This window comes from Pristis pectinata, chromosome 4 (assembly GCF_009764475.1).
Source record: "Pristis pectinata isolate sPriPec2 chromosome 4, sPriPec2.1.pri, whole genome shotgun sequence".
NCBI classification, from domain to species: domain Eukaryota; kingdom Metazoa; phylum Chordata; class Chondrichthyes; order Rhinopristiformes; family Pristidae; genus Pristis; species Pristis pectinata.
In genome coordinates this window covers 38,693,306-38,717,531 of record NC_067408.1, presented here as the reverse complement: position 1 = coordinate 38,717,531, position 24,226 = coordinate 38,693,306, and the positions used below count along the sequence as shown (strand labels likewise).

Sequence of the window (24,226 nt, the reverse complement as noted above, 5' to 3'; positions counted from 1 at the left end):
TCTGCACTTATTATGTTGGAACATGGTGAGCTCAGATGCACTTTGAACTGCCACCTAATTTATGTAGCAGGATTTAACAGCCATGCTTAGTATCCCTGTGGCAAATAATGTTGATTAACACTTGAATTTTAATTCTGTGGATACTGTACCTAATTGGCACTTTCAAAAATAGTAAGTTTTTTAAAGGAATATTCTTCATGAAATATTAGGACCCCAGCTTTTTTTAGATTTGGAGGATTTTCGAAGATAACCTCTAGTTTCTTGTCACATTTCTCAATTAGTTGCCAAACCAATAAACTGATTAAACACCAAAATCATATCATACATAGCATGCAACATGTACAAAAGTCAAAGAGGCATAATGCACTGAGCCAGGAAGCTCAGGGAAGAAGGTGCAATGTACACTTATAGGCATATGCCCCTTCAATATCTAACTAAAAATGGGAAGGCAAAATTAAGGAGGGTTTCTGGATGAAGTTCCCCCAGCCACAGCGATCAAACTGCTCTGGTGCATTATCTTTTATGTCTTTCATAAATGTTACAAAATAATTATTTAATTTGAAGTAATGGTTTGCAAGCTAATGAAGAATATTCTCTGACAATTATAAAACTGTTTTCATTTGTTATGATCAATTGACTTAAATTTGATTTATTAAAAATCTTCATACTCTACGACTAAATGTGAAATAAATGATTTGTGAAATACTTGGATCATTTGGAAGTATCCTTTCAATATAAATTGATTTCAAATGCTACATTGTACTAAGAGTGGCTTTATTGATGAGTCAGCTGCTGCTTTCTGCTTTACTATTTTGAAGTGTCCACCTCTTCCACACTGTACATTACACACTATCCATTTTGTTTCTAGGCAATTATAAATGGATGTTGATGATAAGAAGGAGCAAGGTTTCTGGAAAAAAAATGCAGATTGAGAAAAAGGCATTGTGCCATAGTAGAACATAGTTACATTTGAATGTTCTAGTGTGATAACAGAATTCTTGGAATGACAACTTTTCCCATATTGCCGAGTAACATTCATGTACATTTTTTGCTGCCAAATGGCTTTCAATCATCAACCAAAACTTGGTCATTTATTTATAAAGGACAGGGTGATTTGGTAGCAATATTGGTCGGCAGTCTTCCCTTTAGCATCCAGTCCATCTCAACTGCATAAGTTAATGTGTGAAATATATGGAGTAGCTGGAAGAAAAATCACGAACCATGAAGCTTCTAGCATATCCCCATGTATTATACACTTAAATGGTCTCCATGTATACAATCCAGGCCAGATGAAGGGTTTTGACCTGAAATGTTGTCTGTCCAGTTCCCTCAGCAGATGCTGCTTGACCCACTGGGTTCCTCCAACAGTTTGTTTTTTGCTCCATGTTCAAGCATCTGCAGTCTCTTGTGTCTCCATGTATACGATTCCTAGTCCACGTTTTTATTCAAACTTTCACATTAATCTAATAAGAAATTACCCACAGGGTGGAGGACGATAAGCTGCTCACACAGCCACAAGGAAAATGCTGAAGGTGGTAGTCTGAAACCTTTATGTTTAATTGGTGGAGTGCTAATAGCAAAGTTAGAAATTTGCAAATCTAATGTATGAAGGCTAAAGTAAAATGGTTCAGGAGTCAAATTCTGCAAGAGGCCCTCAACTGCTTTTAACTGAATGATTAAGTCCCAAATTGTTTAGATGTTATATAGCCTAATCAAAATTTACACAGGACCTCTTGAGAGAAGCTCAATTAAAAATTGTGAATTTTGTGCAGTTGATGACAACATTCCTTCCCTGAAATATTTTTAATGGCAGGGTCACTTAACATTGCACCATCACTAACACATGATTCTTTGACACTGTAACCTTTTAACTGTTTTCTTCATGAAAGTACATTTTCACAGGGTGGTGATGGAGATTGTAGGCTATTTGTTAATTCTACTCCGGGATGCTGGTGATACATTCACTACCAAATTGCATCACGATTTGTTTCTCCACTTTCCAGATCATGGGTCCTACTCAATAAATCACAAACTTCACTCAGTAGTTACAGTGCAGAAGGGCTTAAGTAATCGGCATCTCTCAGTGGTTACAGTGCCAAAGGACTTAAATAATCTAAACTTGTTAGAGAACAGGTACTTTACAATTTTGTGTTCTACCAGGTATCTGCTCCTGACTCTTTATTGGTGTTATTTTTACTGTTGGAATACTCACCAAGCATTTGAACTTCTTGTGTAATTCCATAAATGTCAATCAGCGCCCAGAGCGGTCCTGAAACATTAATGCCACACTGGAAAAGAACAGGGTCTTCATCATTCACAGTATAAAATACTCGTCCATGTCTGTCCACCCAGAAGGCAAGGACGTTGTCTTTCAGAGCAAATCTTTCGGGTAATGCTTTGGCCCAATAACCAGGTCTGGTTACCAAGTCAGGACATGCATACTTTGGGATGTCTGCAGAGCTCATCAGAGAGGGATCATGACTTGTAAAACCAAACCGTAAAGCACCACTCCATCCATGAAGGACCACTGATAATCGTAATCTCACTTTCTCGTAAAGGTGAACTGGACGGTGGCTGAAGGTTACACCATTGCAGAAGCTGTTCTTACGGGATGCTTTTTTGAAGTGTGAGTCCAGACGAACATTTTTGCCTTTGGCCTGCGAGTGAAACCTTGGAGGCTCAGTAATGTTTGGATGTGCTCTCCGTTCATGGCTGCTAGGTGGAAGTGTGTAATACTGCCGAGCAGATCCAGAGCGGGCATGGTGTGTTGCATCTATGAGACAAAAAAAAAGGCATTATAAAAAACAGCAGCCCTTACATCAATATAATTAAATACATTACTTCAAGCAGCACTACTCATATTCAATAATAATTTCTACTGAACATTATAACTGGTTTAACCTGAGCAAAGATATTTGATACTAGTGTTTGGTTATTGCCAAAGGAAATAGGGTTGGTTTGTAGAGTTGTTTCCTTATTCTTAGTTGGGTGCATCTTGTTCCCTTTTCCTGTGCAAGTTCAGCCTTGTAACATTTGCACAGATTTTCCTCTAGCAATGGTGTAGAATGATCCATTTCACTGTGCTCTCAACACTGTGTCATGCTGTGCAAGAAATATGATCAAGCTTGAAGAACATGGACTCTTTGCTGATAACACTGCTTGATCTGGTGGTAAGGCTGCAACAGATGAATTTGGCCAATAGAGACAGTGAGCTCCCAGGAAAGCTGCTAACTTTGGCACTCACACTCACCAGCTTTTATGTAACAATCAAAGTCAATGGATGGCACTGCTCAGGAAGAACTATTTCTTCAACCAAATGACTTATAAAGATTGCATTTGGTTCAGCTGGAACAGACTTCTCTGCTGTGGACAGGTTAACAAGATAAACAAGTCAAGCTTGCACTTGGAATTACCAAAGCATGTCAGCTGCTTGAACAATAAACTGAACAGTCATTGGATGTGCCTGAGCTTGACCTGGCCCATACCACACATTCACTCCCTGCATGAACTTCACAGCAGCAGCAACCTTTTGTGACCCCATGGGATCTGTTGTGCTGGAGGCCTCCATCCCATGGCCTCCCATGAGGCAGAACAGGCCGTGTGTGTGACCGAGCCTCAGGCAATAGAAGCTGAGGCCCATGATAGCTTGTTGCTGTGAAAAGCAATTTCACTGCTTTTAAAACTGGCTTTGATACTCAGAGACCTTTAAAATCAGCTGAAATGGATTTAAGTAATACAAAAACTAAAAAAACTAAAAATAAAAAATACATTTTGTTATGATTTATTAAAACTGCTGTAGATTAATTAAAAACATAAAGTGTAGTTATGAAAAATAAATAAAAAATAAGCTGAACTTTTTTAAATGGGGCGATCATTTTCATGGAAAGCTGAGGGTTTCTAATGGGATCATCAGCTTAGTGCAATTGATGGCAAACCCAGGCCCACCAAGGAGAGGGCAGATGCACCAGTATCTAACCCCCAATTGTGTTGCACATTTCTATGTTCCAGTACATGGACTCAGAAGACAAAAACATGCTGCACGCTGAAGGGCAGACCAACTGTAGTTCCAAACGCAGTCACATGAGCCGCTGCTGCCCACCTCGTAGCTCAACTGTCTCATCACAAAAATTCAGGTACCACATCTCTTTATATATTATAGTTAGTGACATATTTAATATTCAGTTAAGCGTTGTAATTACCATCAAAACTATTGTTTAATATTTATGCAATTTTATTCCTATACATCATGCCTGCTTTTGAAAACTGTATAGCAGATAGATTTGAAAGCATTAGATATTTAAGAGTTCGATGATGAGATTGGGAATGCTCCTGAGGCACATTGCTCAATCCTGGTGCAATCTATAAAACCAGACTGAAAAACAAACACCATTTTGTTAATATATTCACATAGTTTTCTGACTTGTTATGCACTTAGCAAGGCTGTATGCTGGTTTTCTGGAGTAGTTCCTTAGTGGTTAAAACACAGGATATAAGAATCTTTCCAAAATAGGTACTATCAGTGCTCTCTCATTGCTGACTAGCCATTATGCTTTGGTATCCTTATATTTAGCCCTTTTATTAGCTATTATTGACAACAGGAGCAACATACAAAGTGCTGGAAGGATTCAGGCAGCAACTATGGAGGGAAATGAACAGTCGTCGTTTTGAGCCAAAACCCTTCATCAAGACTGGAAAGAAAGAGGGAAGAAACCAAAGTTGAAGGGAGAGGGGAACGAGAGGAGCACAAGCTGGCAAGTGATAGGTGTCCAGGCGAGAGGAAGAAGATAGGTAGGTGGGGAAGGGGGGTAGATGGGAATGATGTGAGAAGCTGGGAGGTGACAGGTGGTAGAGGCAAAGGGCTGAGGAAGATGGAATTTGATAGGACAAGACAGTGGACCATGGAATAAAGGGAAGGAGGTGGGGAAGCAAAGGGAGTGCAGGTCGTGAGGGTGGGGGTGTGGAAAGAGAAAGGGTAATGGGGCCAGAGGGATAAGGGAAATCAAAGTGGGGGTGGGGGAAAACAGAGGGGAGTGATTAAGGAAGTTAGAGAAACAGAGGCCATGCAATACAATTTCTGAGCAATAATCTTCATTTACTTTTCAAGTTATAATGTTGACAAAAGTCAAAATACTAGGGGTGTGGTAGGTAAAATAGTAACAAGAAACACAAGAAATATTCAACAAGCCGGTAGCTGAATGGGGAAAAAGAAGTCACTCACTTGATATTTCAGGTCTAAGTTGCTAAATCAAAATTAGTCAGAAACATAGAACACAGAACAATACAGCACAGGAATAGGCCCTTCGGCCCATGATGTTGTGCCAAACTAATTACACTAGTAACTAAACTAGTCCCTTCTACCAACACAATGTTCATATCCCTCCATTCTCTACACATTCATGTGCCCGTTTAAGAGCCTTTTAAACACCTCTATCTTATTTGTCTCCACCACCACCCCTGGCAGCGCATTCCAGGCACCCACCACTCTCTGTGTAAAAAACTTGCCCCCCACATCTCCTTTGAACTTTCCCCATCTCACCTTAAATGCATGCCGTCTAGCCTTAGTCATTTTGGCCTGGGAAAAAGATATCGGTTGTCTATCTATGCCTCTCATAATCTTATAAACTTCTATCAGGTCTCCCCTTACCCTCCACCGCTTCAGAGAAAACAACCCAGGTCTGTCCAACCTCTCCTTATAGTACATGCCCTCTAATCCAAGCAGCATCCTGGTTAACTTCTTCTGCATCCTTTCCAAAGCCTTCATATCCTTCCTATAATGGGGTGACCAGAATTGAATGCACTAGTCCAGATGCAGCCTAACCAGAATTTTATAAAGCTGCAACAAAACTTCCCAACTCTTGAACTCAATGCCTCAACTAATAAAGGCAAGCATGCCATATGCCTTCTTTACCTCCCTATCAACCTGTGCAGCCACTTTCAGGGAACTATGGACTTGGACCCCAAGATACATCTGTACATCAACACAGTTAAGGATCTTGCCATTAACAGTGTACTGTCCCTTTACATTTAATCTCCCAAAGTGCAACACCTCATTTTTGGCCTGATTAAACTCCATCTGCCATTTCTCTGTCCATATCTGCAACTGATCTAAATTCCACTGTATCCTTTGGCAATCTTCTACACTATCCACAACAGCACCAATCGTTGTACTGTCTGCAAATTTACTAATCCACCCACTTACGTTTTCATCCAGATCATTAATATACGTATATCACAAACATCAGAGGTCCTAGTACAGATCCCTGTACAACACCACTAGTTATGGACCTCTAGCCAGAATAAGCCCCATCGACCACTACCCTCTGTCTTCTATGGGCAAGCCAATTCTGAATCCAAACAGCCGAGTCACCATGGATCCCATGCAAACTTTGCCAAGTTGCCAATCTGGTTAAAGGCTTTAAGGTCTTGACTTCAGGTACTGACAAATACAAGAGTTGCAACTGTTCAGACCAGAGGAATGTCTACTTGACATGAGTTTGCACATGGAAAGTAGATCAGCAAAAAGGAAGTCCTCAGCGTAATTATGCATTAACATACTGGCAATGTTGAGGACATTCATTCAATATGATCATGGCTGATCTATGCTGGCCTCCACTCCACTATAAATTGACAAGCACCAACTATGCATTAATATACTGCAAACAGTAGTGATGTTCATCTTTTCTATATTCATTTCTACATGATGTTATTTTACAACTAAACTTCAGGTGGCATTGTAATACTAATTATGTAAAGAAAAAATACTTATTTTATAGAATTGGCTGCAGTACATTACTGAAGAAGCTTTGTGTTCTCAAGAAGTTAGCATTTTACACTTTTACCACAGGAAACAACTTCATAAAAGCCACTGAGTTAAGTTTATAGATCATTGAATTGCTATTAATGTATATAGAGGAAAATAGCAATAATACTGAACAAGAAACAGCAACATTGGCAGTACAGAACTTACCTGAAGAGGAATTTAAAATAATACCAGGAGCTCCCACCCGTATAATGTACTTAAACCTGTGATAGTAAGAACAAGTATTCTATCACTTATACCAGAAGACACAATAACTTACTTCCACCTGCAACATTTATAGAGAATGCATCTGTTACTTTGCCGACAAAAGTAATTAATCGTAAACCCTTGAAAGAGTCTTGAGACTCAATTGCTTGTTTATTATATGCAGGACACTAGTTTTTTGTAGCTGACCGCTGGAAAATCTCATCTGTTTGGAATGGGCAGATGCCTGTAACAGTGCTCCTTTGACAATTAGTGAAGACCATGACTTGACTTTTTTCTGAAACTCTACATCAAAGAAGCTTAAGCCAGAACATAATCTTTTTCATAAATCTGCTTTCTGAAAATCATGAACTTGTTTGCCATTATCTCTTTTGCTAGTTACAACTTCAAGAAACTCTTAATACATTTGACAAAGTAATTTACTTTTCATAAATTCATGTTAACTCTGCCCCATCCCATTACTTTTGAACTGTCCTGCCACCACTTCCATAATATAAATTCTCTCAGTTTTCCCATTGCTGATGTCAGGCTAACTGGTGCGTTGTTCCCCCTTCTCTGTCTCCTTACTTTCTTAAATAGTGAGATTACATTTGCTGCCTCCTAACCTGTGGGGACTATTCAAGAATCTATAATTTTGGAAGATGACAATCAGTGCATTGAATATTATCATAGCCACCTCTTTCAAAACTTTGTGATGCAGGTCATCAGGTCCTGGAGAATTATTGATTTTCAATCCCATTAGTTTTTCCAATTCTGTTTTTGCAGTGATATTAATTTCTTTCAGGTCCTCGTTAACTCTAGACTAGTTGTTTTCTACTCTTTCTGGGAGATTTTCTATGTATTTGTCTGCAACAACATCTTGGCACGTTTCAGCAGAATAATAAAGCAGTTACTTTCATGACATGTTGAAAGAAAATCTCTCTAAACTAATTCAGTTTTAAGCATTCATAATAAGAAAGTAACCTGCACTTTTCAGGCATGTTAATGGTAGCCATGACCACAAGAACCTGTTTTTAGCCAATGCAATATTAAAAGTTATTGAAAAAGATAGACAGACTGAACTGATTCCTAAATTTTTATTAGAACCTGACCTGCAGTAAACCAGTTGATCTCTCTGAGTTTGGAATAAGAATGCTTAATATTAATATCTGGATTATTAATGGCTGTGATGTTTTTGATCTAGATATATGCAGGAAATGGAAATCAAAACAGAACTAAACCTGTCACATGTATGTCTATCAAGTATGTTACATGAGAATTTATACATCTATTCATACATAATTAGTCCTTGATGAAAATGAACACTTGAGTATTATTTGCTACTAACTGCACAATTACTTTAATTTACTAGTCTTTCAATGGGAATAATGAGATTTAAAAAAAACACAGGAAAGCTAAATAGTAATTAAATGGCATCTACTGAGCTTGCGCAATTACTGCAAGTGCCATTGATAACTTATTTAGTATTAAAGATGCTGGTGGTCTGTTACTGTGTATGTGTTAACATCTGTTGGTAACCTCTCTAAATATGCATCCTGCCACACGAGTGGGTTTTCTTTCCCCAAAATAGTTCAACATGCACTTTCTTTCATTTGCAAATTACAAATATGATGTCCATCCACTTCAATGCAAACAAACCATCCAGTTTAGTTTTCTATTTCCTGCACGTTCAGAGGTCTCTTTGGATTGGATGCTTCTGAGAATCAGTACATCAGCAAGACTGTAGTGGCCCAAACAATAAAACATATTGTTGTCAACAGAGCTACCAGAATGCACACAAACAATGCTTTGCCCTCACAAGGGTCCAGCTGAGAATGGACAACATTTGAGCAGTATTATCTCAGACTGATTGAAAGAACTGACCCCCATACAAGTGGCAAGTCAGGATACAGAATATATGCTTTGTAATTGAGTTGGGAAGTTAACAGTATCATTGTCTGACAGCATTTTTATAATTGCTTTGACTCTATTGAAAATTCCACCCAGGGAAAATAGATGGTGACCTATGTGCATTTCATAAGAAGGTTCTATGTAAGGAATGTTCTATATAACCTTATTGTTAGTTTTCACCCTTCCACGTTTCACTGTACACTTAAAACAAACTATTGTTATAGGATGGATTGGGTGGGGAGATAATTGCTATTTACAATCATGTATTCACAATGCAAGGAGATTACAGGAGCTCTCAAGAGTTTGTAGATCCTAACGATAATATTTAGCCATGAATTTTATGAAGCAGAAGCTACTTTGTAAAACAAATTTTAAATAGTTGGCAGTTTTTGTCTAATTACAAAAATGATTCAGGCCTACAGGAAAAGTTTTCCAAAAATGAATGCTTTTGCTCATGCATCCATCTGTGGATCATTTATTACGTTGAAGGAAAAACATACTTATTTTCATAAATTGTTCTGTAAAATTGCTTTAAAAGTAGGCAACTTTTCACTAATGATAAAGAAAGCTCAACCACAACAATAAAAGGGAAAATTTCTTCTACAGCACTGCTCTGGTCAGATTTTATTTGTGTCCGACTAATTTTTAATGATAAATTATAAAACAACAATAAAGTTTGCCTGGAAAAATACAATGCAATACTGCAAAGTAATGTTTCAGTTCTGAGGCCAAGCTCAGCTATGAAGAATATCACAGCTGTACCTTCCCATTAACAGGTTCACTCAGTCTTCTTACTAACACATGGTACAATGACAAAAGTGCTAAATTACAGCTGTTATTACATCAGATGAAGAGCATTCTCTTCATTAAACTGATCTAAGTTTAAAAATAGTGGTAAAAGAACTATTGGGTTCCAAACGATAAAGACATTTAACTAATTAATAGAAAGAACTTATGCACAAAGCTCCTAGCATATTCTGGCAGAATAATGGAAAATTCTACATCCCTGGCTCATGGTTTATTCAATGTTAAACAGCTGATTAAATAGCATGAGTTGTGTCTGCACATTTACTGATATGTGGCGTCTCAGGTAGGAATGCGGAGGCAGAAAATCCAAGTCACCAATATCTAATGTGGGAGCACTGCTACACAAGAATAAACAAGAACATCACTGATCCTGCCTTGGGCCTACCATCCGAGTACTGTTTCGGAACTAATTTGCAGATCATATAAAATGCCAATGACTTTGGCTTGATCTTAAGAAAAATTGATGTTAATTCATATTGTTTTGTTGGAAATCTGACAGAACCAGAGAATGCTCTTTTGTTTACCACAGAAGCATGCAAAAGGAAACATCTGGGTTCTAAACAGTGCACATATTGTACAAAACATTTTTGGAGCAAAGTTCTTTTGCATCTCAAATGTTGTAATAAATTAGTAAAATGCAAAATGGCAAAAATGAACACTATCAACTAAACCGTGACCCATGTACAAACTACATGGATGAAAATCTATTAATATCTGCAGGAGATTACGCTGTGATATCTCACATGTCTTTTATTTAATGAAGGCTTCCCTATTCTTACTAAGTTTCAAAATGAGAGTCAGGAGACAGCTGGTCTGCTCATAATAAGGATGTTTCTAGAATTCATTTAAACAATTACTTTGACAGTTGGAATAGCTTGATAAAAATATTAATACATGTTGCTTAACATCCAGGGTTGTAAAGCTTAGCTTACTAAAAATAAATATAGCATTACTGCTTTGTCTCATAACATTATAAATAATGTTTATTAAATTCTAAAATACAGGAAGTCCCCGGATTACAAACGAGTTCTGTTTTTGAGTCTGTTTGTAAGTTGAATTTGTATGTAAATTGGAACAGTTACGTACAGTTCACATCTAGCATCAATTAGTCCTAAATCACTACAAGCTTCAGTTATTTATTGCTATATATTAAGATTCAAATGGAATTTTGATTCCAGTTTCATTATAATTCCACACATAATGTGAAGCAATCTAAAATACAGCATAACTTGTCATTGCCGGGACATGTGAAGACTGTCATCAGTCTTATGTGCGTTTGGTGTCATTCATTACAGTACAGTACTGTGGAGGTACAGTTACCATATCGAGTGAATTTTGTGTATTTTCCGACTGACGGATAAAATCAACTTAAGGATGTTTGTAGAAACGGACCTCGGTCATTACCCGGGGACGACCTGTCGGGGGAGAGCGAGTGCTGGATAGATAGATAGATAGAGAGGGAGATAGAGACAGAGATAGACAGAGAGAGAGATATAGATAGAGAGATAGATATGGTGGGTGGGGGCAGCGGGAGAGGGGGCTGGTGACCATTCATGGCGTCCCTCATCATTCAGAACTCCTCGAACATCCCTGCCCCAAAATAGCGGTATAGACTGTAACACATGAAATCCACGATCCAGCCGTTCGCCACCTCCATCACCTGGAAAAAGTCAACACTGACAGGCAAACCGTTCTGTGCCCAATTCTGCGCCTTCTTCCCGCCATTCATAAGTACGGGTGTTCGTAAGTCGGGCGTTCGTAACCCAGGGACTTCCTGTACTGGATATACAGCAGATCTGATAGCATTTATAGGAACCAAGACACTTCTGATCAATGGCTTTTCATTAGATGAACATAATAATATTTTTCTGGAAGTGGACATCACTGCCATGGCCAGTATTTTTTATCCATCCTAACTGGCCCTAAACAGAGGCCATTTTAGAGGACACAAGAGTCAACCACATTGCTGTGGGTTTGAGTCTATAGAGACCAAAAAGGGTAGGAATGGTAGATATCCTCTCCTGAAGTACTGTCGTGAACCAGATGAGTTTTTCTGACAATCCGTTAGCTTTGTGGTCAACATTACCATGACCAGTTGTTTCTTTTAAAATTCCAGATTAGTAACTGAATTAAATCCCTTGCTGTATGTGGACTTGGGTCTCAGGATTGGTAGGTTAGGACCTCTGGACTACATGTCCAGTAATTTAACCACAGCACCACCATTGTACCCAACCGAACTAACTTCATAGATGACAAGGGGGATGTAAAGTCATTGATGTGTACTTTCAATTGTTTTTCTCTCCACAGATAGTACTAGATCTGCTAAGTGTTTCTGGCCTTTTCTGTTTTCATTTCGGATTCCCAGACTCCTCAGTGGTTTATTGTTTGTCTACTTCATATAATAATGTCATGAAACCATCCATAAAAGTGTAATTCTATCTGCTTTTGCCTTGACTGAGTAAAATGCATTAATCAGAGCAAATAGGCAACATCTTACCATAAAAGATCATAAGAAAGAAATGCCTTTATTTATTCAAAAACATTAGTGTTTTCACTGTTCCACCCTCAAAACTGTAAGAAATATATATACTGAAAAAGGGTTTGTTAATCTCTTGTAAATTTGATTAATTCTGTTCAAGTATTGTCATAAATGTTATCTTGTGGATTTTTTTATATTAAGCTAAGGTGAAGATATCTTTGTTAGTCACTTGTACATCGAAACACAAAGTGAAATACATCTTTGCACAGAGTGTTCTGGGGGCAGCCCGCAAGTATCATCATGCTTCCGGTGCCAACATAGCATGCCCACAACTTCCTAACCCGTACGTCTTTGGAATGTGGGAGGAAACCGGAGCACCCGGAGGAAATCCATGCAGACATGGGGAGAACATACAAACTCCTTACAGACAGCGGCCGGAATTGAACCCAGGTCACTGGCGCTATAAAGCATTACGCTAACTGCTACTCTACCATGCCTATCATGATCATTATCTAATCTGTAAATTAATCTGAAAATCCTACAGTGAAACAAGATATTGGTTAGAGATCAGACTAGTCTCTTCTTACTACTACTTAAGACACAAGTTAGCTTTTGTGTCATATTAAAACCCCAAGCTCTTTACATGCTTAATCTGTTTTTAAGTTTCCCTTTAGAAGATGAAGACAATGGCAAATTATCATTTCCAAGATGTAGGCAAACATTCATTGTTTTCTTATTTTTAGAAAGTTCATGTGACTGGTTCAGGTTAGCTTTCCTCTCCTTGGTTAAGCATCTCAATCTCCATTAACTAACCAACTTTAGTCACACCATTGAAATGAAAAAAACTAACCTATAAATCCCCTATTCTACTTCACAATATGGTTTACTAAACGGACATCCTCTGCCTTTATCATAAACTTTTGAATTGCCGTAAAGCTTACCTAAAAGTTCAGCATGTCAAGCTTAGCAAGACTATCCAACAATCCCCCACTTGCACCACCAGTGCTCCCCAAGCTTCAGCCCTTAGTCCAGCAAGCAGAGTATTAGTGGAGTTTAAATTGGTGTTATGGTGACAAGCACACAATACTACTTGCCACATTACCATTCAGCTTCAGCAATTCTCCTGAGAGTTAAAAAGAATTCTGAACAGTTTGCATGGCAGCAAAAATAAAAACAAGGAGGGAAAGAAAAAACTGGGAGGAATAGGAGTAGATCAAACAGAACAAAACAAAAGCCCTCCAGGGCAGAAAGTAGTTACATTGGAAGTTTAGCTCTGAAGGGCTCAGCACATGTTCACAAATAGATGTTTCTATAGTCAAGGATATCAAATGTCACAGGAATTTTAATTCTCACATGAAGTTTCAGGAACTATAGACTCTTCCCACTAATTTTTTATAGGCATTAGAAATACACATGTTTCTTTGGATTTTGTATTTGGGGCACTCAAAAGGTCACTATTACTGAACTTTATCTAACAACATCCTATTTTTGTTCCCCTTTTGTTTTAATTAGTTGGTCCCATTTCTTTCCCAACCAATTACCTAATTATCAATTCTCTAAAGCAAACAAACAAGTTTTCTTAAAATAAAACCAAAAATGGAAATATGCCAGGAAGATATTTAAGCTCTGCAACATTTTAAAAGTCTTAACCATCATGGGGAGAAGTTAAACTTACACGAAAGTTGAAAAATAAACAGCTTGTTCGATACCATTTATTTATGTTAACAATTTTACTTAATTGTTGTGAAAAGTAACTGTAATGTATACTTACAACAGTTTGACTATACTGGATCTTGCTTATTGGTTGGAATTACTCTCTGTGGACATTTAAATACTCAGCATTTTTATTTGAAGAAAATCACAGAGCACACAAATTAAGCAAGTCTTTCAGGAAACTGTCAGCTCTAACAGTGGGGACTTTCAGCTAAAAGCATGCCAAGGAGAGATTTCATATTCCAAGGAAAACAAAACTTCCTTAAACCTATGATCCACAATGATAAAAAACAGATTTCTATTTAAAAACACCATTGTTTTCTTTTGAGTAGGGTCCCAATGATAAAGCATATTATCATTGGATTACCGATCTGTTAAAAATGGCAATGTAATAAATCTTGATACACCTCAATGTTTGTTAACAATAGAACAATTTTTCCAAATTGTTCCAACTGTTTACTCCAAATTATTATATAATTACTAATAAGTTGTGAAATTCATCCTACTGTGGTTTTATTGGTACTACCTGATCAACCCACAGTGGCTCCTCACATGTTTTGATGGGATAAATCTTCAGGGAGAAAAAGCAAACAATTTCTGAAAACAGCTATCTTTGTATTGTCCAGTATTTTACACATCAAACAAAGGTGTTATGACAAACAGAAAACATTAAGATTCACCACTGCGTTAGGTTGTGAAATTCTGTCACTGAATACAATTGGTAAAAGCAGCTTCACATGCAGAAATTCTAACCTAGAAATTTGTTTAAATCAATTTTCAAGTTCTAATTTATCACAAACATCACAAACCATCTATTAGTTTCTACAACAAAAGCTAAATGCTGGAAATATGTTTACAGTATGGGTTATTGCTGCTTTCACTTTAAGAATAAAGTTAACTTGCAGATTAAGCATAAGCCTACAAAAAATCTGCAAAATTTGCAGGTTTTTCTTCCGCATTCTGAATTAAACAGGTTTAATTAGTGATACAAGAATATAACAATGTTTAAAAAGGCCATTTAAAAAAAAATCAATTGATTGATTGAATTGCAAGTTGCTAACATTTTCAAAGCAAAGAAAGAATATGTGCAACTGTGAACTTAAAAGATCCATAACATCATAGAATCTTGAATTCACTAGTATGGCTTAAGTAAAAATCAGTGTTGTATCAATTATTCTGGCCTTTCTTCACAATCTCATGAAGGATTACTTTGACGAATTTATGCTGACTATGAACAACCAAAGTATTGTCAATATAGGTAATTGCATCACGTTGAGTCTACCACTGGAAAAAGATACTGCCTTAATTACACACTAAATTTCACCTCTACTGCCCAATATCTATACAGCATGTGAAAAAAGTTCTACCTGTTATCTGAACTGACACTATGTCACCACCAACATATGGATTTCTCCAATCTCAATGCAAGGGAATAAAGTACAGAATTTGAAAAAAAAATGCTGTAACTTTACAAGATTATGTTGAGCTCACACCTGGTGCACTGGGTACAGTTTTGGTCTCAGGCAGTGCTGAGAAAGGTTACTGGATTGATTTTTGGTATGAAGCATTTATCTTCCATGAAAAGATAAAATAGATTGGGCCTACACTTCCTGTAGGTCAAAAAAAAAGAAGGTGGTCTTGGCAGAATAGATACTGAGAGAATGCTTCCTCTTGTGGGGCAATCAGAAATGAGGGTGCTGAATAAGGAGTTATCCTTTTAAGACAGAAGTGAGGAAGAATTTCTTCTCCCTTTGGTATTTTCTGCCCCAGAAAACTATTGTGGTTGCCTTATTGAATGTGTTCAAGGCTGTGTCAGGTGGGTACTCAGACTTTAGAGAAATATAGGAATATACAGGAAGACGGAAAATGAGATGCTGTTCCTCCAGTTTGAGCTTGGAATTCTCCTGGAGGAGGCCGAGGACTGACATATCAGTGATAGTGTTGGATTTTCTGTCTTGGAAACTTGCAGCCTACTGGCATGAACATTGAATTCTCCCACTTTAAGTAATCCCCACCCCACTTCCCCACAATGCCCCCCCCCAACCATGCTTCTTCTCTTCTTCCTTCTCCTAGCCTATCTCTTTTTTTCCTACTTTGTTTTCCTTTCTCTCCTTACCTTTGAGCCATCCCCCAGTGGATCTGCTCTCCCCTCCTCTCCTACACCTGCCTATCACCATCTCTTACTTGCATCTACCTATCACCACCTTGTGCCCACCCCGCCTCCCCTCTTTTGTCCACCTATCACTGCTTTGCTTTTCCCTCCTTTATATTGGGCTTCCCTTTTCCTAACTTCAGTCCTGAAGAAGAGTCCTGACCCAAAATGTTGACCGCCTACTGTTTTCCACAGATGCTGCCTGGCCTGCTGAGTTCCTCCAGTATCATTGTGTTTTTCATCTATATTCCAGCATCTACAGTCCTTTGTTTCTCTAATACTGGATAGTATTTGTTCTTTTATTCCTTGTGTTTATAGGAATTTGGTGTAGTGCACCCAATTAAGTGTTGGGGATGGGGCTGGTGCTGGGCTGTGAGGAAAACAGTGGTGTCCAGTGACAGCAGGTGGAGCACCCAAAATTGACTGGTAGAGTGCCAACTTAACTAGCCACAAGCTTCCCAAAAAGCAAATTCTTACCAGTTCTATGTTATGAGCACAAGAATAGAACCATATCCCCCAGTGAATGGTCAATGGAAAGACTGAAGCAAGATAAGAAATTTCACATTGTCCCAGATTGTTATGGATATTACTTTCAATGGCTATCCCATTAACATTCCAATCTTTCCTTGTCTCAGCAGCTCCAGCATTGCTCTTGTTAAAACAACAAAGAGGCGGCTGTATTCTAAACTCCAGAGCATGATTTCATTTCATAAACATTTTATAGCTTTGTAAAATAAAATCCCCTCTAAATGAAATAGTTTATGATGTCTAATTCAGATAGGCTATTTAGAACATTGCACTTCTTTAATTTAACAAATATGAAGCTAAAACCGCATGGTAAGTTTCAAATGCTCTGCTGAAACCCAATCAAAGCTCTATATTTTGAACTTCATATTGTTCAACATATTCAAATTCTGCTGCCAAGTCATATTGTGTCTTTAAAGTAATTTTCACTTTGATGCATGTAAAGGCATGACCATAACGTTCAGATTATGAACACAAGGCATTGTTGGACTGTCCGCACAGTAACAATAAGTGAAGGGTCTCAGCAAGGAGTTACTAAGTGACTTGTGGTCAAGAGATTTAATGTTAGGGCAGCAGGTCAAATGTAAAAGGTACACTGCATGTCACTAGCATCAAGTTATACATTTCAATTTTAATTCGCCATGAAAAAAGTGTCAATAAATCAAAGGTTACTGATATAGTCATCCATCAGAATATGCAGTAGATGCTTCAACTACACACCTCTGTGTTATAATTCCTTAATTTAGATCAAATATTTGACAACAGCAGCTGTTGTTTTACATTTTGCCATTTTCCTATATAATATCTGTAAACACTCCAGCTTTATTCTCACACAGAGTATTGGAAGAAACTATTTGGAGACTCTTACGATCTAAAACGTCTTTTACATTTAACTTCAAATAGCCATAGTGATCTGGAAACAAAGCTGTCAATGTTTATGCTGTTATTGCATTATTAACTCTTACGTTTTCAGATAATAGTTATCTGTTCTCAACAGACTACATTTTTATTATGCACGTTTGAGGCTTTTTAAAATTTCAACAGACTGCATAGCAACATTTTGACCATTTATTATGCTAAAAATGCATAAATACGTTTCTTCATTCCAGTCTTAAAGCTTGGATAAATAATATTGTTCCTTTCATTTATTGTTGCTTTCATCGGTTCAGTTTATTTGCAAATCTATAAAAAAAAATGTCTGCCTATTCAGTTAGGAGTTGAAGCATTATGATGCCTGTGTTTCCTCTGTTCAGTAGCCTTTGTTGAACTAGCTGAACTTTTTTGGAGTGCCTACAAGAGAGCTTCAGATTGTCTCATTACCTTGTTGTCACTTTGATCAAGGGATGAGCTGTCAACTATGCATTCATATGCCTATTTTAAATCTCTGCTGTCAGCCAGATGGTAGACTTCTGACCTCTTCAGTCAGAAGGTTGTGATATAGTCCCACTCCAGAGTCCTGAGCACAAAAACCTAAATTGATGTTCCAGTGCAGTACTGAGGGAGACCAATGAAGTTATTTGTGTCATTGTTTGAACAAGACATTAAAACTGAGACCCTATTTGTCCTCCCAGATGACATAAAAGATGGCTATTTTGAAGGTGACCTGAGGAATTAGCCCTGGTGTCGATCCAATATATATCTTTCAATCATCATTACAAAAACAAATTATCCGGCCATTATTATATTTCTGTGAGCTTGCTATCTGGCATTGTGTGCTACATTTCGTACAGCACAAAATGATGAAATTTCAAAAGGTAGTTCATTGGCTCTGAAGCACTTTGGAATGACCTGAGGCCATGAAAAGTGCTACATAGATCTCACACCAGTTTTTATAACATCATAATGTCCAACACCATATGCCTTAGTTCACTTGCTGCCTAAACCAACACCCATGCCATTGTAGAGACACAAGAGATTCTGCAGTTGCCCATTCCAACAAAAACTTAATTCTATCCAAAACACCTGGTACACACTGACTATTGGTGCTTGCTTGAATGATACCTTGATAGACAAGTGTCCTCTTCCAGGCTAATGTCCCCAGGATTGAGGCCGCAGTTACAGTCAGGCCAGGTCATTCTCAACCCCTACAAAACGGTCCATTCCGAGCTCTGTCATACAAGGAGATTACCAAGTGGGCAGATGAAAAGATTCAAGCTTAGATCAAAGAACTAATTAAACTAGAAATTAAACACCTAACTAAACTAATATCTTCTGCCTACACAATGTCCATAATCCCTCCATTTTCTGCACATTCATGTGTCCATCCAAGAGCCTTTTAAATGCCTCTATCATATTTGCCTCCACCACCACCCCTGGCAATGCATTCCAGGCACCCACCACTCTGTGTAAAAAACTTGCCCCTTACATCTCCTTTGAACTTACCCCCTCTCACCTTAAATGCATGCCCTCTAGTATTAGACATTTCCACCCTGGGAGAAAGATACTGGCTGTCTACTCTATCTGTGCCTCTCATAATCTTATGAGCTTCTATCAGGTCTTCCCTCAGCTTCTGCCACTCCAGAGAAAACCACCCTAGTTTGTCCAACCTCTCCTTATAGCACATGGCCTCTAATCCAGGCAGAATCCTGGTAAACCTCTTCTGCACCCTGTCCATAGCCTCCACATCCTTCCTATAATGGGGTGACCAGAACTGAATGCAATAGTCCAGATGCCGCCAAACCAGAGTTTTCTAAAGCTGCCACATAACTTCCTGACTCTTGAACTCAGTCCCTTGACTGATAGAGGCAACCATGCTATACGCCACAAATCCCTTTCTCCGCCTTACTCCTGTAACCTTGCCTTACCTCTCTCTGATTTATCTCATCTTCCTCCAATTCTGGCATCATGCACATTCCAGATTTTGACATCCCAACAACTGGCAGTCATATTTTCTGGTGGCAAGGGCCCAATTTCTGGAATTCTCTCAGAAATCCTCTTGCCTTCATTACCTCTTTTGATCAAAGAAGTTATCTGTCCCAATATTTTCTTCGGTGGCTCCATGTCATTCTATGCTATATTAAACAACCCATTTTGTAGTCATTGGTTAAGGAGGTTGTGTAAGGATTACAGTGGGAGCAAGCTCAACTGGAAAGTTGTACGGAGGGGTGGAGATGGGAATTTAATCCAGACAAATTTCAGGTAATGCACTTTAGGAAGTCAAATTTTGGTAGGACATGTAGAGTAAATGGCAGAGACCTTAAGAGCTTTGATATACAGAGAAATCTTGGGATACAAGTCCATAGCTCCCTGAAAGTGGCGATGTAGGTGGATAAGGTAGTGAAAAGGTATTTGGTATGCTTGCCTTCACAGGCTGAGGCATTCAGAATAAGAGTTGGAACATCATGATGCAAATGTATAAAACATTAGTTAGACTGCATTTAGAGTATTGCGTACAGTTCTGGTCATCACACTGTAGAGACGAAATGGTAGCAATAGAAAGAGTGCAGCAAAGATTCACCAGGATGTTGCTGGAATGGAAGAATGTAATTAATAGGACAGATTGGATAGGTTGGGTTTATTCTCAATGGAAACATAGGAGGCAGAGGGATGACCTTATGAAGGTTTATAAAATTATGAGGGGCATAATCTTTTTCCCAGGGCAAGGGAGTTTCAACTAGAAGGCACAGTTTTTAAGGTATGAGGAGAGAAATTTGAAGGGGATCTGAGGGGTAGGTTTTTCAGATAGATGGTAGTGAATTACAGGTCCTCCTCATTTTATGAACGGCCGACTATGTGCAGCCCATACATACTGTAAGAATGAGTGTTTAGGAGAACCAGTGGAATGGAATTTGCTGGCTGCTGTAGGCATCTTCTGTTATGTGGAACTTGGTTTGCGGCCACATTTCTGACTTGCAAGCTGTTCGGGTTATGAGCAGTTCGCAGGAACGGAAACCCTGCTGTAACTTGGGGAGGACCTACATTTGGAACAAGCTGCCAGAGAAGAGTGTGGAGGCAGATACAATTACAGCACTTAAATGGCATTTGGATTGCTACTTGGAGAGGAAAGGTGCAGAGGGATACTGGCCTAATGCAGGCAAATGAGATTACCATAGATAAGCATTATGGTCAGCATTGAGAAGGTGGTCTGAAAGGGCTAATTTCTGTTCTGTATGTCTCTATGATTCTATGAAATGAACCTAGGTTTCTGGTGGAAATGCACACTGCTGCATGATAACAGGATTGTGATGACTCCTGCGCTCAAGCAGGTATAGATAGTTGTCATCAATGCTCATCCATGAACTTCAGTGACTTTGTTGGTATGCTACAGGAAGGCTGTGGATTCTAAGAGGATTCAACACCTACAGAAGAGAGAGGGTCCGGGCCAGAGCAAAGTAAGATCAAAAAACTGAAAGAAAACAATTGTCCCACAAGCAGCACTAGTAACAATAACTAGCTTTAGAGGATTTTTATCTCCTAAATTATTCTCTTGTTGCTACCATTCTATTTCACTTCAAAACAGGGATTGTGTTCATTCAAAGCAAATACTGAAAGATTTCTGGACCTTAATGACATCAATGGATATGGGGATAGTGTGGGAAAATAACACAGAGGTGGAAGATTAGCTATGATCTTGATGAATGGCAGAGAATACTCAAAGGGCTGTTAGGCCTACTCTTGCTCCTAGTTCTTAAGTCCTTATATTTGTTACTTGTTAGTCCTCCGATGACATTGAATTTATAGCACAGTGACAAGTCATTCACCCCAACTGGTCTAAGCCAGTAAACATGTGGCTTTTGAGCTACCTCACATCCAACTTTATATAACCAAAACAACATATCCACTTTTTCCTTTCTCCCTTATAAACTCATCTTGACTAATCTTGATTTTCTCTTAATCCATCTATAGGCACCAATCTTTCTAGGGCACATCAACGGAGTGATGTTATTGATACACCAGCAGCAGACTTCTGCTGACTTCTTTCACTGAGCTGCATTGTGACTATCTTAGAATTATAACCCTTAGCTTGAGACTTCCTCACAAGTGGAAACTTCAGGAGGAAATTTGTCTTCTTTACCCAGCACTAAACAATTCATGGAAGCCTATATCAGAGATGGGTGGGGTGATGATGAAGGTTACAAGGGGTTAGCATTAGTAGCCAAAGGAAAATTTCTATGCCATCTTCTTATTATCCCTACTTATTAAAGGGCTTCATAATTTTACAGACACTATTACGCAACCCCTATGATAAATGTAAGTGTTATATCATTTGGACAGTTAATTTTTTTGTGGGCGTTCTGGTATTAGTGCTATTCCTAAAGATTTAGGCTTGTTTTTCTGTTGAGTTTTCAGTGCTGCAACTAAATTTTTGAACAAATTTTTTAAGGCAGCGTATTTACTTTTATTCTCTTGAAATTAAATGTATCCAAGGATTTAATCCAATGAAGGGTGGCTGAGAATCTGTTGCCAGACATTATAAAACCTGAACAAAAGATGAGGAAAAATATAAAAATTCTTCAAAAATATATTTTTAATAATAAACATTAATTTTTATTTTATATATTATGCACATTTTATAAACTTCATGGCTATTTTCACCATTTAGAAAGGGTGTCGAAGCTATGGAAAGTATGCAGATGAGATTTACTAATATGAGCTAAGAGGTTCTTGGTATAAGTGACCAGAAAAACTGTGGCACTTTCCATTAGAACAAAGAAGTTGCCAAGGTTCTTCTAGAAATGTTCAAAACAATAAAAGGTTCAGTTAAGGCAAACCGCATCAGAATTTCCACAGGTCATTGGGTAGATAAGTAACAGGAGGGTAGTAACCAACTATTGAAGGTAAGATGTGGGTGCTTTTGGTTTCTCCACCAGCCATCTTTAGATAGGGAATAAGGCAGCACCACTAAAATCGTAACAAAATACTGTCTTTTTGTTGCAGGAGTTACTTCCATTGTTATTTTCTTATTGAAATAGGCAGCTGGCATTCTAAATAAATAAAACCAGAGGCCTCATGAGAAGCCCTACAAGATAGATTGGGCACAAATGTTATTTCAACACTGTAGCCCAGAGTTTTAAAGTCTTCTTACTGCCCTGCTGCTGATTGGAAAGCAGCCATATAAATGTCCTCTTAATTGATCAGCTGGGGCCACAGTGAAATCTTTAAAGTAATGGTTTGGAGAGGATCTTTTCTTGGCAACATGATTTCTCTGACTAGCCTGGCAATCTACTTTTGTCATTCAGTTCCACTCTGCAAATGGACCACTGCATTGTTCATTACTCTCATCATTTCCATCCTATTGAGGCCAACCATGAAACAGGTTCCAATTGTACTGAGCTCTGCTCACAACCTGTCAAATGTAGTGCAGGTTAATAGTGCATGTCCATTGTGTCTACCGTCCCCAATTACCAGCTCCATGGAAGAGCTATTTAAATTACTCAATAATGGACTGTTGATTATTAGTATCTGAAATAGTGTAGGAAGTGTTGGAAAATGTAAATGAGTAGTGGGTATGTGGGGGATCGACCTTTCTAAGAGCTGGTGTAACCATGTCAAAATAATCTGTATCTCTGTGTCAAAATATTCCATGAAATGTTTGGACTATATGGATTTCCACTTTTTAAATGAAAAATTAAAATATAACCAACATGTGGAAGACTAGAAAATAAAGGTGATCACTTCCTAAAAAGAGTTAAATTCAAAATTTAAGCCGCCCTCACACGCATTGTGGTACATTCAGTTAAACCATTTGCTTTATGATTCAAAACATATTTAGAGGTACACAAAAAAAAACTGGGTCAATGCAACAGGAAGACAACCGTCCTGAACCCCCTGCTGCTCCTCCAAGTGTACCAGAAGCTCCTATCGAGCACATGTCGACTGTATCATCCCCTTAAATAGAAACAACATTAGACATCCTCCAGGGCTCGCCCTCCCTCGCCATACCACTGTTTGTTTAACTCCAAGGAACAGCCTTAATGACAGAATATACAGTTTGACCATAAGACATAGGAGCAGAATTAGGCCATTTGGCCCATCGAGTCTGCCCTGCCATTCGATCATGGCTGATTTATTTTTTCCTCTCGACCCCATTCTCCTGCTTTCCTTTGACGCCCTTACTAATCAAGAACCTATCAACCGCTGCTTTAAATATACCCAATGACTTGGCCTCCACAGCCAGTTGTGGCAATGAATTCCACAGATTCACCACCCTCTGGCTAAAGAAATTTCTCCTCATCTCTGTTCTAAAGGGACGTCCTTCTATTCCGAGGCTGTGCCCTCTGGTCCCAGACTCTCCCCCTACTGGAAACATCCTGATGCTTTGTTTGATGCCCTAAGAAACTGTAATTCTTAAATTAAAAGGCATGCCATGCTAATTTTTCCAAACACTGGGAACAAAAACTCTTATGGAATGGTTGACATACCACGGCTCACACAATACTGGATGCAATATGAACGTGATAGTTTCTAATAACACTGTTTCCTACAAATGAGCGGCAGTGGTTTTCTCCATTGATATTCTGCCAAACACGTTTAGGTTGCGAAAAGAAACCTCATGCCATTCTTGCGCGGGGAACATTGCTAATGGAAGTGTTGGTCGTCAGGAGCAACTGTCATATTGTCCCTTCACCTGTTGGGAACGTTAACGCTCAAGGCAATGAAACGCCCTCTAACTGAAATCCACACTCCCCTTCGACAG

General features: G+C 38.5%; 1 protein-coding gene across 1 annotated transcript in view; it reads right to left on the bottom strand.

Moving 5' to 3' along the window:
* The window catches only part of neurl1b (neuralized E3 ubiquitin protein ligase 1B), a 45,242-nt gene that overhangs the window by 19,533 nt on the left and 1,483 nt on the right, over positions 1–24,226 (bottom strand). The window contains exon 2 of the mRNA XM_052014632.1: positions 2,213–2,773. Coding sequence (XP_051870592.1) covers positions 2,213–2,773 — 561 coding nt within the window. The remainder of the gene's footprint in view (positions 1–2,212; positions 2,774–24,226) is intronic.